Here is a 15523-nt window from a genome sequence, read left to right as displayed (position 1 = left end):
AATCGCAATTATTTGACATAATCGCAATTATTTGACATAATCGCAGTTATTTGACATAATCGCAGTTATTTGACATAATCGCAGTTATTTTGTAATAATCGTCATAAATGTGAATGTTGAAAAATGTTCATACATTTTCATAATTTTCAGAAATAGTGGAAATAGCAGATCTACAAGCTCACAACGTGTCGCATCGCGACGCGTTGTGAGCTTGTAGATCGGCTATTTCCACGTGTTGTGAGCTTGCAGATCGGCTATTTCCACTATCAATGTTATTTTTTTAAGTAGAAAGTTGTCAAATATGTCAGTAATTTCTTTGTGTATTTAGGTTTTGTGTCATATCTGCCATGTGCAACTTCAAAGCCTAAAAGCCAAACAGAAACGACAAAAACACAATTAAATCGTTAATGGCAATTATTTGAGTGACAATGAATCGTCTTGTAAAATGTCATATCGTGACAGCCCTACCCGGGTTTGATTCGGACAACGGCATTCATTTTCTTCTTACCATGCTGTATGCAGTTCAATAAATGCCAATTGTGTTGTCCCTTGTGCCTGTCTGACTTCTTCTTTCACAGGGCATGAAGACTGTTTGGAAGTTTTACTTGAACATAAAACACTTGTCCACGGGGAGGGCAACCCTTTCACCCCACTGCACTGTGCTCTGTAAGTACTCATAATTTAACCACTTAAACCGTATACGCTTAGTTGCCTGGGGTCCCCCCGGGGGGTCTATACTTAGTCCCCCTTTTATGGGTTGTGAGCTTGCTACTTTTGCAGAATGAACAACCTTAATCCTCTGGGTTACAGGATGAACGGCCACTGCGGTGCAGCAGAGAGACTGCTGGAATCTGCTGGGGTCCACATGATAAACACCAGAGATGCCAAAGGACGGTTAGTCTATGGAGCACAATAATCACTGCATTATTCAATATCATCCCTCCTTCCAAGAGCATACAAAGACCACTGATCCGTAGCTTTTCCACGTTCAAATGTTCAGTAATGTTTCCTGCGCCTGCTCTTGTGATCTTCATATTTCACAGGCGTTTGCTAACACAGGAATAGCACTTAATGCACACAGCTTATTAACAAAACCTCCCAGATGTTGCTCATGAGTTGCGTTGCCTGCAGGACCCCGCTCCACGCGGCAGCGTTTGCTGAGGACGTGGCAGGACTTCAGCTGGTTCTCCGCCACGGGGCAGAGATCAATGCAGTGGACCAAACTGGACGCTCCGCCCTAATGGTTGCAGCTGACAAGGGACAGAGTGGCACCGTGGGTAGGTCCTAGGGCATTCACCAAATATTTGAATATTTGCATATCAACGTTGTTCACCGAAGTAGAATATTCGCTTTTTTTTTTTTTTTTTTCTTCTTTAAGCTTGGCTAGATAGGAAGTCATAAGAATGAGTTGTCAATGCTCCTGGTGGATGAATGTGTTAATGCTCTATACCAGAGCTTCTCAAACCTTTTTAGGCTGTGACCCCCAAAATAAACATATTTGAACTGGGGACACCCACCCCGACAAGCGCTTGGAATTGTAGGTATTACATTTCATGTGACTCGGTTCCGCAGATAAATATTGTGAAAATAGCTGATCTACATGCTCACAACGGCTCGCAACGCGAGGCGTTGTGAGCATGTAGATCGGCTATTTTCACAATGTTCACCTCTTACTTAATATTTGACAGTTTGGCCAGTCCTGTCGAATATTCGACTATTCGAATACTTTGAGGTCGAATAATTCGAATACTAAAAATCACTATTCGTGAATGCCCTAGTAGGTCCTCACAGAAACCGCACTGTTTTTTGTAAAGCAGTGATTGGTCTCCGCTTGATGGGACAGACGTGCATAAATAAATACACACTGTTGTGGATGCTGTGAAGTGCAGGGTCGCAGGAGGTAACATGTCTTTGTGTTGTTGTTACCCAGCCATCCTACTTCACCGGGCCAAGGCTGACCTCACACTGCTGGATGACAACAAGAACACTGCCCTACACCTGGCCTGCAGCAAGGTAATCTTGTTGTTCAACCCCTAAAGACAGCTTAACACCAGCTGGAAATTGAGCAAAACATTATTTTGTTTTTGGGGTAGTGGGTATATTTGTCAAATAGAAACTAGAAGTAATGGTAACCAAAATCAATTCTTTTTTGTCGATTGATTCTTTTGTCTGTTTTTGTTTTTGTTTTCTAGGCCCATGAGATGTGTGCCCTGCTTATTTTGGGGGAGATCCACAATCCAACTCTCATTAATGCCACCAACAGTGCACTGCAAATGTGAGGACTTAGTTACTAATTATAAAATTCCTAGATTACTTGTATTGTGTACTTTGGTGTCAATATTATATTACGATCTGGGAATTCTGGGAATTGATGAAATAATATTTTATCAATTAATAATATTATTATCATGGAAAGTGGTTTTGAACTGAACTGCTAATGCTTTTTAAATCCCGGTATTTGTTGTTGTTTAAAATCTGTAAAGAAAATCTTATTTAAGTATTCATCGCATCAAGCAGCTAAAGACTTGGACTTGCACTTTCAAAGTGGCAGAATGGGAGACCCTGAGGTGCCGGCTACACAGAGCTGGATATTTCTGAAGCTAGACATTTTTTTTGTGCGATTGGGGCTTGCAGCCACACAAAGCTGGATATTTCGGCCGCGAAACTGGATATTATTAAAACCAGATAAATAAGTGAAGACATTGAAAAATATCTGCATGGTACACGGATATCTCTGAAGACTTTACTGTGTGTGTGCTTGTCCCCCTAGTGGAGGTCTGGGGACTCGGATTATTTTAGACCTAGATATCTTTGTCGTGTGTGGACCTAGATATTTTTCTGTGTGGATATCTGAAAAACCGGGCTATATGAAATATCCAGCTCCGTCTGGCCTAGGCCTGAACCCTGTCTCTAATGTGCTCCCACTCCCCAGGCCCCTTCACCTTGCAGCACGCAACGGCCTGGCTACTGTGGTCCAGGCCCTCCTGAGCAGAGGAGCCACCGTGCTGGCTGTGGATGAGGAAGGTGATGAACCCCCACATCCTCCTCCTCCCTCCATTCTGTTACCCGCTCCAGTCATTCACTCTCACCACAGCTGTAGTATTTAGTTTAAATCGGCAAGCATGATACTTGATTACCACATAACCTTTTAACCACTTAAACCCGACTCGACCTGGTTAAATGGGACACGTGAGCTTGTGGATCTTGCTATTTTTGGCTAAACGTTCCCTCCCCCAGAACATGGATGGCTGGGGTGGTTTTTAAGTCAGTGGTTCTCAAAGTGGATTCCAGGGACTTTGTGGGTTCCTTTTTATGGGGGTCTAAATTGACCCATACTAGTCTGTTAAGAGTGTACAAATGGAACCAAATGAACCCTAACGGGTCCATTTGGTTCCATATGTACACTGTCAGAGTTAAGGGGAGACCATGAAATGTAAGGGGGTCTAAATTGACCCATACAAGTCTGTAACTCTGACAGTGTACAAATGGAACCAAATGGACCCTAACGGGTCCATTTGGTTCCATTTGCACACTGTCAGAGTTAAGGGGGAGACCATGAAATGTAAAAGTTTTAGAACCACAGGTTTAAGTGGTTAAAGTTTATCGTGGGACGTGTGACGCGCTTCGTGTCACACGGAAAAATCTCCAACTTGTGGAAACTGCTGATTGGCTGATTTGTGTTGTTGTCGTTGTTGTTGTTGTTGCCGTGGTGACAGGCCACACCCCAGCCCTGGCCTGTGCCCCCAACAAGGACGTGGCTGACTGCCTGGCTCTGATCCTGTCCACCATGAAGCCTTTCCCCCAGCGGGACCCTTCCTCCTGCTCTTGCTCCCCCCCCAGCGTCTCCCCCTCCCCGGGTCTCAACTTACTGAAGCACTGCGGCATCACGGCCGCCTGCGCGCCGCTGCCCAACGGCAGCCTCCACAACGGCTACGTCAAGGACCGCCACGGAGCGGCCGTCGGCCTGGACGGGTGTCTGTCCGAGTGAGGCCGCCCCCCACCCCCGGCCCAGCCCAGCCCGCCACCCCACCCCAACAGTCAGCTGCTATCACCGTCATCACCACCAGGGGGCGACTCCCTTTAACACAGCCCAGAGGACCAGGAGAGCACCCACCCCACCTGTCTGTTCTCTATGTATGTATGTATGTATGTGTGTGTTTGTGTGTCTGTGCGTGTGAGTGTTTGGTCTTCTCTTGAGGTGCAGTCAAACCTAATATGCAATTAGATCCCATTCCTCCATGTCCCGGTAGTGCTCGATACTTAAAGAGACTGATTTGCTCTACAAGGTCACTAGAACGAGCTGTGGCGCCTGAAACAGCCCAGCAATCTGGCCATCCCCCCCCCCCCCCGAATCATTAAGCCCTTTAAAATCACTTTGGCATAATTATATAACTGACAACTAATAGCATGGAGACCCGTATATCCTTGTCTGTCATTTGTTCCATATCGTTCAGTATTTAAAGTCATATCATCTTCGATCCGACTTGGTGACCTTGTAGAGGAATGCATAGCCTCCCCAAAAAGAATGATCAAAGATTTTTTTTTCCTTTTTCTTTTGTCCATTAGCATAGATTTTTTATGAAGGAACCATACAAGGGAAAAGTACAAATTTGTTTGAGAGTGCAATGCCAGTGTACTACAGTACAATTCTAAATTTGGAAAAAGGGTCATAAAGAAGTTATTTCCGTAGTATACTTTTAATGTACGGCCTAGAAGCGTTTTTTTTTCACAGAAGAGAATTCGGTAATGCTGCTGAATACGTAACGCCGGTCTCCTTCCAAAGGAGAGCCATGTTTGGGGTCGGCAATTCTAACATCGATTTTGTTCTCAGTGCTGACTCTTCATTTTAAAAAAAAAAGAAAGAAAGAAGCTACATAAGTGTTTGTTAAGCTAGAATGTTTCTAAGCATATACGTTATGACCAAAGTTGATCAACACTACTATGGCTATAAATTATTTATTTGAGATGAAACTGTACTGTACAGAGAAAGACAATAGATCTTTGATATACCTCGTCAACTCGTTTAGCAGCTGCTTCATCTTCACCCAGGGTCCGTAGGCCTAACGTTCTCTCCGTAGGACAAGAGAACTACTGTAGGATAGTGACTGACTGAGGCCTTGTTTATCTCTTAGATGAAGGCTTTACTAGTAGTAATATCTGCCAACAACACCTCATCAAAACGTCATATATCTGAGCACATAAATGAACAAGCCATTTCAATTTATTTCCCATCTCTTGACTTAATGAGCAGTATTTCTTTTCTTCTTTTTTTCCTCCATTATTAGATGTCATAATTAGAATGGCCTAAATATCGAAAGAGAGCAATCAAGTTTTTTTTTTATTAAGTCTCTTAAAAAAACGTCTTTGTTGTCTGTAGTTGAACCAAGTGTCAGCGTTTTTGACTTTAACAAGCTCATATACTTAATGCCTCGTGTTTGGAGCCGGTGATCTAATTTTCTCCATTTAATATAGCTTGTATCTTGACTTTTCTGGTGGTCAGCTCTGATAGGTTTGACAAGATGGAGAGTGTTTCTGCTATTTTGGTTTGGCAGTTTTCAAGCAATATTTTCTTTTTGGCCTTTTTTTGATTTTAGCGTTATTATATAGACAATCACTGTCACAAGGGCTTTTGTTTCCCTGGAATGTTTTTGATTATTTAATTATTATTTTTTTGTCAGTTCATTAAAAAAAACTGATCTAAAGACTTAACGAATGGCTCTGTGCAGCGGGCATTTTACTGTCAGTGTCAATACAAATGCACTGGATCACCTTCATGGCATCTCATGAAATGCCTTTTGATCCCTGCCTTCTGTAACGCATCGTCATTTCAGTTAGAATGCTTTATAGCGGAGTAGGACCAGTCCTGAGACTTTTAGCTAGGTTTCATTTCTTTATTTCTTAATGTCTTTCAACCATTCGATATCTTAGCGACAGCATTTGAACACAGTTGAACCAGAGTTTCTAGAGAAAAAAAATACAAATAAGTGTAACTAATTTATATGTTTCCTGGTGTCATAAGAGACTAGAGCGAATTTCTAACCCTTACTAAAATGATTATAGGGCTAAGAGGAAACTAAGAGAGAACTTTGGTGACGCTCCGCTAAGGCCAATACCTGTTTTCTTTTTTTAAATTTCAGGAATAGCAAAAATCCAAATAATTGTTTCATTGGTGTTCCTTTTGTTGTCGCCTCACCTGATGTTTGGTACTAACATACTAAAGATGATTGTATTAGACCACTAGAGCTTTTTATGACTTGGACATTATTCCTAGCCATTCTGCGCTTTGTTGCCATCTGTTGATGGTTTCACAACAGTTTTTTGTCACTGACAAGATAATTTCATATCAACTCATGAAGAAATGGCACAAATACATGCGTTACTGTAGTTGGAGTTTGACTGGATTTGAGAGGAGGAAGTAGACTATGTCATGAAAATACTACAAATAAGTATTTCATGTTGTACTTTGATCAGCATTATCTCCATTTCAGAGCAGTGAATTATTTCACCAGTTTAGTGTTTTCAGAAAGCTAAGATTTCTAGTTCACAATTTCAAATGATCACGAAAATCGACTGAAATGAAATGGACTTATTTGACCCCATCCCCCTTCCCAACCTTTGTTCTCTGGGTCAAATTGGTTTGCGGAACAAAGGGATTTCTAATGTTTTTTATGATCTGTGTAGGAATAGATACATTTTTGTAGTCTCAGGACCTGTGTTAATGCAGCAGACAAAACTCATTTATCAAATCAGAAATATTAATGGAAAAAATATTTAGTATTTTTTATGGGATGGTCCATGGTATATAGTTTCCTTGATCCTACAGCACTTAATTAGATAGTCAAGCACGCACTTTAGTACGTTCAGGTCCTAAGTGTGTAAAATGGAGCAAATGTATGTATGTACTTATGTTTACATGCATGTGTTTTTTCAGCCGAATAGCGGAAGAGAGATTTGCGAAAGACAAGCAAAGGCTGCAACTAAACTGTATACTGACAATGCATCGTTGACAAAACAAAAAGTGTCATCTCTAAGCACTTGGGAGCAGTACCACGCACCCAGACTTTTTGTTTTGTTTTTCTGGAGCAACTAGTCCAACAATGTCACTAGATCACATTACTCAACCTCCTATTATAAAAGCAGGCACTGACCTTAGGCAGCGGCAAAGTGGTGAAAGTCATACAACACCTCAGGCTCTTCCAAAAAATATATATTTACAAAAGAAAACTAGCCTACATATTTCCTCTGCCATCTGCTACTGTCAGACAGGTCGGAATGGGCAGAGATCTTGCTCTTGTGATGTCCATGTATGGCCAGTAAATGGAGCCATTGCCCCCCTGCAAATATACAAATTGTAACTGAATCCTTTTTTTGTGTCACAGTATTCTTATATGTGCTTTTCTTTATTTGTGTGTACCAATGGTAGATGAGTACTTATGTGCATGGAGCTAGATCGCAGTTTTGTTGTAAAAATGGATCAAACAAATGGAGCATATACAGTATATCTGGAGTCAGTAATGGAAAGTAGTGAACGGTCCAATTGTAGCAATAGAGAGAGTGTGTAATAGTGTGCAGCACAAATATTGCACTGCCATCCATTTAGGCCAATTCAGTAAATCATAGCATAGATGCCAATGGAAGATTTAAATGCGGGTTAGATGTGTGAATCTTTGGTCACAAATGAGGCCTATTTTGCCAAAATTTGTTAAGGGGGAGATCCCCCTTAGTAAAGCAGCAATGGATTTATGCATATGTTTAAGCAGTTTACAGTCTGACCTTCAAATCTGAGCCATGAATTTACTGACTGAAATGAATGTAGGGTCAGTTTAGAGCAGGACAATTTGCTTTCTCCTGACTTTAAAATATTGCTCTTCATTTGTGTTGTGTAGATGTAATTATACAGGTAGCATGAAAAAAGAAAAACCTATAATTATCTTACATATTAGTTGTGTATTAGTCTTCCTGCGATGAGGGTCAGGGTAGGTTTTGGCATTTCTGTTGAGAGTATAGGCCTACTGTTTTGTAATATTCACTAGTTTTTCCCCCTCTGTTTTGTGTGGAAGGTAGCCTACAAGGTAAAGCGAAGACAGTAGGTCTGATGGATTAAAAGTGTGTGTTCATCCATTCCATTGAGATTGCCTTACAGTACGGAAAACAAGACAAAAAAAGGACTACAGTAGATACCATCACACACATTTGATAGCCTATATTTGACAAAAATGCACCTAAGCTACACCCATCTAGTGCCATAGAAACCTTTATTTGCCTTTAGACATAACTCATATTAACTTGGTCAGTAACTTAAGTAGATAGTCAGGATTATTATTTTGTTTGGAGCTGCATGTCCTTTATTGCCAGGTATAACAGTAATAAACTAAGTTTAAAAAAAGGAAATAAAATCTAAGAAGATATTTGCATGGAATAGTAGTCATTTAGCGCAGGTATTCTGTTAAGATTTGATGTTACTATAAATCTGTTTTATAATTGGACCTTTCAAAGAAATATAGTCAGTCATTTTGGTATTGGCAAAGCAATCCCTAGGTTGTGTGTTTGTATAACAATGTGGTTTATAATGTGTGTTACCAGGGGAGAAATATATCATTTTAGATGTCCACTAAAGCATGGTGTAAATGGGATTGAGTTGCCTCAATGGATGTCTCGGTTCTTACTTGAAATAATGCTCTAAATGGCAAATTTCAATTCAACTCTCTTTGATCCACTGTTGAGCCTTTTGCCTTAAAAGCTTAAACGGACGTGATATCTGGCAGTACCTGATAAGTTGCATCACCCCCCAGAGTTATGCTGCTTTGTTGGATTGCTAAATTCTTGGCTAATTTTGATCTAATGCTTAATTTATGCTCGTATGACCGTGTTGCATGCCCGAAAATAGCTAATCTATAAGACCACAAGGTGTCGAATCCGCAATGCGTTGCAAGCTTTTAGATCAGCTGTTTTGGGTGAGCAACATCCTTGTGTGACAAAGTATAAATCGGGCTATACAGGCATCTGTGGGTGTCACGAAGCACACAAATCAATGAGGTAGCACATAGCTCAAGGTTGCCATGGTTGCAGAGATTGTTCTGAGAGGTTAGGATATTGCCATATTTGCCACTGTGAAAGAATCGGTCATAATTCACTGATTAAACAATCAAAACTTTGGTCTGTCCATTGTCCAGAGCCAAATAATACAGAATAAAAGTGGGGTATAGGGCTGTCACGATTATGACATTTTACATGACGATTAATTGTCACTCAAATAATTGCGATTAACGATTTAATTGTGTTTTTGTCGTTGAAAATTACATTTCTGATTGGCTTGTAGGCTTTGAAGTTGCACATGGTAGATATGACACATAACCTAACTATACAAAGAAATTACAGACATATTTGACAACTTTATACTTGAAAAAGAACCTTGATTGGAAATAGCCGATCTACAAGCTCACAAGTTTGTAGATCTGCTATTTCCACTACTTTTTGACTTTTTTTTACTATATGAACATTTTTCATCATGGAAACGATTATGACGATTATGAAAAAAAATCACGATTATGTCAAATAATTGCGATTAGACGATTATGTAATAATTGTGACAGCCCTAGTGGGGTACCTCAAAAAAAAAGGAAAAAAAAGAAAAAGAGTAATTAAATTATGAGGACATTTGTATGGCTATGATAACAAAGAGTTGATTCTCTGATCCATCTTGTAAAGGGTAGCATAATTGCTTAAACCAGCCTAAACCAGAAATGTATCTACGCAGAAGTGTTAGATTAGTGTCGGCAGATGTCTAATGTTTCCTACCTTACAAAGGGGCAGTATAATGCACCTTGCGTTTTTATTGGACCTGCAGTTTTACCTCATCAGTGATCTTTGTGTGACGACGCTGACATTGATTCTGTGATTATTTTTTTCCCTTCGTTTTGTCTTCTCCTGATGCCAGTAGTTTTAGATTTCTCTACTAGTGTGCGCGAGTGGTTTTTTCTGTAGATGCATGTTGCACAAGTCCCCTGTTTAATATTGAAGAGAACTAATCTTTTTTTTTATTTTTTATTTCAACACATTTCGTCTTTGTCTCACAGTGAAATCCGGTGTAAATGTTATTCAGGTGCAAAATGTACCCCTTTGGGTCCATTTTTACACTCAAAGATAATGAGCACTACGGATTGCACTGTGTATACGAAGCAGACAAGTGTAAATCCAGGGCAAGTCATGATTAGGGTACAGCCCAGTGTAAAGAGGGAGATGATGGTAGCTATGTAACTTTACCTCTACACGTTAAGTAAAACATTTATACTGTATGACTAACGCTAGTTTGACCGCCTTTCCCCACCCACATCCTTGTTTATTTACCCACCCGCCCACCAGTAGAACAGTGTGATATCCAGCGCAGTGGTGGCATGGTGCCTTTTATTTGTTACTACCGAAAGGTACGGTCTTCCATTTGTACTTCCCGGAAGCCTTATAATGGGGAAACAAATATATACAATACACACAATGAACGTACAAGACTACAGTTGATGCCCTCTGAACATGACGAGCCTAAACGATTCCCTCTTGTAATAGTCTGCGTTTCCAATGGGTGGCCTGTGGCCGAGTGCTCCGTTAGGACGGAAAAAAATGAAAGGCATGTTACCCTGATGTGATTTTTGGACACATTGGAAGGGAGAGGGATTAATAGAGTACGAAAGCACAAATCCAAAGATGGCACCTCAAGGCTAAGCCTAGCTCCTAACACCATGGAGTTTAAGGAGCCTGTGTGAAGTTTTGGCATGCAGGGGAAGAAAGGCATGAGACTCGTGTGAAGTGAGGGAAAACAAGTTTAGATTGTCAGCAACACATGAACTGTAGAAAGACAACTGTCTCAAACCAGAGCATATGAATTCTGATTGTTGTTCTCAATTCTTTTGGTAGGCAAAAGACAATGAATTTAACAACGCAGTCCCAAGTTGTCACATGGTACATTCATACAAGATACAAGTGATTATGTTTAGGATAACTGTTTGTTGTGACTGTGTTGCAAATTGATTGTGGAGATTGTTTTGTGTTATTAGGGTAGACTGATTAACAAAAGTAGGGTTGCAGTAGTAAGCTGTGTGCAGTGTTAATAACAGTGTGATCATACTATAGAAGTAGTGTAACATTTTGTTGTCTTCTTATGGCATTATTAAGGCATGAATCCTCTTTATCGCTGACCTCGTTTTAAATAGACAAAAGAAAAAAGTGCAATAACCTTTTGTTTATCATTGCTTCCTCAGTTGGAAAAATAAAACTCAATATTTAATATGCCCTTATTTGTTAACACCAAAAGTCACTCTCCTGGAGAGAATTTGGGATTTAAAACAATCCTTGTGTTTGCATTCAGAGAAGTGACGTTTGATAGTGGAGTGTGTGATATTACATTATTAAAACTGTGATCGATATTCAATTAACGCTGCCTGCTCAGAGAAAGGACCGTGCACAAGTTGAAGATAGATTTTGAGTAGGCGCGTGTTTTATTTTAATAAATGGGCTTTGATGGTATTGTATTATGGACTTAGACCTAATTCCTTGAATCTGGTTAATAGCTGATAGACATGTTCATTTGCATGTGTAGATGTATATGCATCCTTTTCCTCCTTGAATGAAATGTTTTCTCAAATATTTTAGACCTGCTGTCAGTGAAGTATGCGGATAAAAGGAATTATGAAATGCCTTATAATATATTTGTTTTCATTGTTGAGCATTAAGGGTTCCTATGTATCCCTCCCTTTTTAGTGTGTAGCCTAAAGCTTGTACAGTTAAGAAACTCATGAGATTTATATCTACTGTATAGCCTATGTGTTCTCAGAATCTGTTACTTGGAGGTCCTGTGATTGTGGTTTTTGAGTAACATTCCCCTTGAAAGTGCCGTTTGTTTTCACCAGCAGAGGACATGTCTGGGAAAGAAAAAACTAAAACATATTGCAAGAAGGAGTGAGAAAAACAGCAACCCTGAAATGTTCAAAACATTTGTTCCCCCCCAATGTATATCCCTAGACCCTCTGAACTGAATGACACCCAGGTGTTTGTTCAGGTGAACTAAGGCAGCAATCTTCTGACAGAGCACCTTATTGACTTGCTCTTTCTGTGAACCCACAGTGGAAGTAGTCTCACACCAAGCTTGATCATACTCAAGCAGAGCCATATCAGACAAAATGTCACTAGAGGCTGTTTTATACTTATAAGACTCTGGCCTTTTCAAGTATAAAACAGCCTTTAGGAGCCCCATTGAATGTGCTATTAGGAATAGCCTACTGTAGGAAAGGATGTATACTGCATGTTCCGACATTATGTTAGTGAGGTAGTACCCTAGCCTTTTCTGTTTATTCCGCTTCACCATTGATGATGTTGATCCCTTATTGCGACTCAAAGCTATTAACAATCCTATTACAACTGGACTGAAAACGGGCATAAGTCTGCCACTGAGGCAGTCTTACTTCATGACAGATTTTGGAAGAGAAAAAAAAAAGATAATTGTTGCCTGTTTTACATTGAGTGGCTTATCTGGAGAATAATACCAAGGAGCCCTTTACATGAGTAGAAGGACTCTGGATCAGGGCATATGATGAGTTACAATCAAATAATTTCTTGGTGCACCTTCACAAAAAGTTGGCTTGTCCACCCAACATTCCAAAGTTGTTTTGTTTTAAGTTTTGTTTTCACAATCTTGGCCCATTGGTTTTAGAAACCTCTTTTGCTTTGCTGGTGGTGAATGGAGTGGGCATATGTTTGTTAATGACAGGGTTCCCTATTTAGCCTAACGCTAATTACCTCATTTACAAATCTGCAAATAAACTAGTCTACTGTGTGTAAAGGAGTCGATGCCATCACCAGCAACATGGTCTGTCTGTAGACCTGTGATGACGACAGGACCAAGGAACTTACTCTAATTAAGTTAGCCCATTTAAATCATGATCAGTTCTAAAGATACAGGCAAAAGACACGATTCAATTTCTGTAAGGCCGATAGCACCTTGTAAGATTTCTTGGATACTGCTAAGCACCCCAGTTGGCACCCCAGTCAGCTTCTTCTGGATCAGCATGTGTAAAAGCCACATAGGAAGTGTCTGTTTGGTGCGTCTTCTTCCTAACCTATTAACATTTTGTTTAATGTCTTAATTTGGCTATATCTGATTAATTAACTTGTCCATGGATCACATACTGTCCCAGAGTATGCTGGCCATAATTGTTCTATCAACAGTTGACTGGGATAGAAACTGCAGGTGCTTGGGTGCATCCAAGAAGTCCAGGCTAAAGGCTCATTTATTGTCGTTTCACGAAGTATGAATTAGCCTTAAGCCTGACGCATAGTTGAATTATTTATATAAACGATCATGTTAGCGTCACTTGCTGTTTTCAGTAGCATTTTTCCTACCTCCTTGTTTTGCAGCCTTGTGTATCGTTTGTCTCTCCACCTGTTTTTGACTTAAAGCAAATCTATTCACCGTATGGGAATACAGTTTCTATCATAAGCAATGGTAGTTATACATGAAGTGTGCTTGGTTGTGCTGTATGTGTATATGTCTATTTGACGTGGAAAAAAAATATTTATGAAAAGCATTTATACAACAAAAATACCACTGGAATGTGAAGCCAGACAATGCTATGATGCAGATTCTGATGATAGTCTCTCCCCTTTAACATTCAGTAATGCATGGCCACAAGAACCATCTTTTGAAAATAACTTTTCTTCTTTTTTTTTTTTTCTTTTTTTTTTTACTACCATTTGTTTCGAATTCCTCTTGTGCATATACTGTGTGTATACTGTATACAGTGTGTGTGTGTGTGTGTATATATCTATCTATGTATAAATATATATATAAAACACACACGTATACCCCCCCATAGTGTACTAGGACGTTTACAGCTTCGTGTTTTCTGGCTTAGCCATTCACCCTGCAGCTGGACTTGTACCACAGGTTGTCGTGAGGTAGATGCGTGAGGTAGATTTCACCATCCCGTACGAGGGTGAGTCCCCTGACCGTCAAGCCGTATGCCTTCTAAAGTCATCTGTCTACTCCAAACCAAATTCTGCTATTTAGGTGTCTGCCCCCCCCAACCCTCTACCCCACCCTCCTCACCCCCCCATCGCTCCACAAGGTGTACAGGACATGGGTAAAAGGCTTGAGGTTTTCTGATCAGGCAATGCCCACACACACCTCCTCTAGGACAAGACCCCACCGTGTCCCCTTCACCCACTAGCTCACCTAAACCTCAAGCCATTTATTTCTTCTTTTCTTTTCCTTTTTTCTTTTTTTTTTTTTCAACAATGCAATCCTGAAAGCACTTTGCCTTGTTATTCCTTTGTGTGAACACGTGAATGATAATTTGTTACGAAAAATGTTAAATATGTATAAGATCATTCACTGTTTTGGAAAAACCCGCATCTGTCTTTCTGACATTAAAAGAAAAAAAAAAGAGAATTTAGTGACATGAAAAACCTGAATCTATTTTATAAAATGTTTGCTGCAGCCAATTGGTCTTGTCATTCAGTATTGTGGCTTAGGGTTGTTGGTGTTCAATAAAGTGCTATTGCTAAATATCTACAGTGTCTTAAGTAATTTCTTACCATTGCACCACTGTAGTTTCACACACTTCTTATCTTTGTTAGTGAATGATATGATATAGTACTTTATTGTCAGTTCACACTGAAATTTGTCTTACGACACAGCAGTCATGTATTCAAAACATATATACAAACATTTGTAACACATCAAGGCATACGTGACACGCTGAGTCGCGGTGCAGCCCCTGTACCAGCGCACCAACAAATGAATGAATGGGACCAGGCAAGAACTGAACAACACAATGATAAAATGGTCCAGCATGATTCCATTGCACCTTTGGAGGGACTTGTTTTGAACAATGCAGATGAGTAGTTATAATCCCTCAACAATAGAAATGTTTCTATTTTTCTTCTTAATTATGTGAAAAGAAATGTCACATTCACACTAAAGTGAAACGCAACTGATGCTAGTTTACAGATTAATTTTGAAGCTTACTGATGCTCAATGTGATTTTTCCTACTCAGATTTGAGTTATAAATATAAGCACTAAGGTGTTGGGAGACTGCAACTCAAGTATTTATTTTATCTTAAGTCTGCTCACATAAAACATGCAATGTCAGTCTGATTCGGATCTCAATACCCACATAAAATACAATATATTGCATTTAACAGAATGATTATTCAATTGCATAAGCAAGAAAATCCCAGTCACCACCATACACACCAAGCTTCATTTCCTTTTTGCCAGCTTTAGTAGGCAAGTGAAATGATAGAAAAGAGGACTCGGACTCCTGTTCAGGAGTTCTCTGGGAGCTCCGTCTAGGGGACCACCAATGGACCCTTAAAGTTCTTTAAAGAAGATTCCATTTCTGCACACAATTAACACTGATCATTTTACAGTGTAGATTGGGGTCCCAAAGATACAAACTGGCTCCATGTGTACTCACTCAGAGTTACAGACCTGCAAGGGTCCGTTTGGACCCCTGGTGTGCCCCAAATCAA

At 40.0% G+C, this 15523-nt stretch overlaps 1 protein-coding gene across 1 annotated transcript in view; it reads left to right on the top strand.

Moving 5' to 3' along the window:
• Window positions 1-14556, top strand: part of ankrd52a (ankyrin repeat domain 52a) — a 29612-nt gene extending 15056 nt beyond the window's left edge. Inside the window, exons 22-28 of the mRNA XM_080733218.1 lie at window positions 579-666; window positions 811-894; window positions 1132-1277; window positions 1931-2013; window positions 2193-2275; window positions 2933-3024; window positions 3717-14556. Coding sequence (XP_080589344.1) covers window positions 579-666; window positions 811-894; window positions 1132-1277; window positions 1931-2013; window positions 2193-2275; window positions 2933-3024; window positions 3717-3988 — 848 coding nt within the window. The 3' untranslated portion in view covers window positions 3989-14556. The remainder of the gene's footprint in view (window positions 1-578; window positions 667-810; window positions 895-1131; window positions 1278-1930; window positions 2014-2192; window positions 2276-2932; window positions 3025-3716) is intronic.
• Window positions 14557-15523: the final 967 nt, after the last annotated feature.

Source organism: Nannobrachium achirus (genome assembly GCF_963921795.1).
Source record: "Nannobrachium achirus genome assembly, chromosome: 9".
Classification (NCBI taxonomy): domain Eukaryota; kingdom Metazoa; phylum Chordata; class Actinopteri; order Myctophiformes; family Myctophidae; genus Nannobrachium; species Nannobrachium achirus.
Note: the sequence above shows the minus strand (reverse complement) of the source record. Positions and strands in the feature narration are given on the sequence as shown.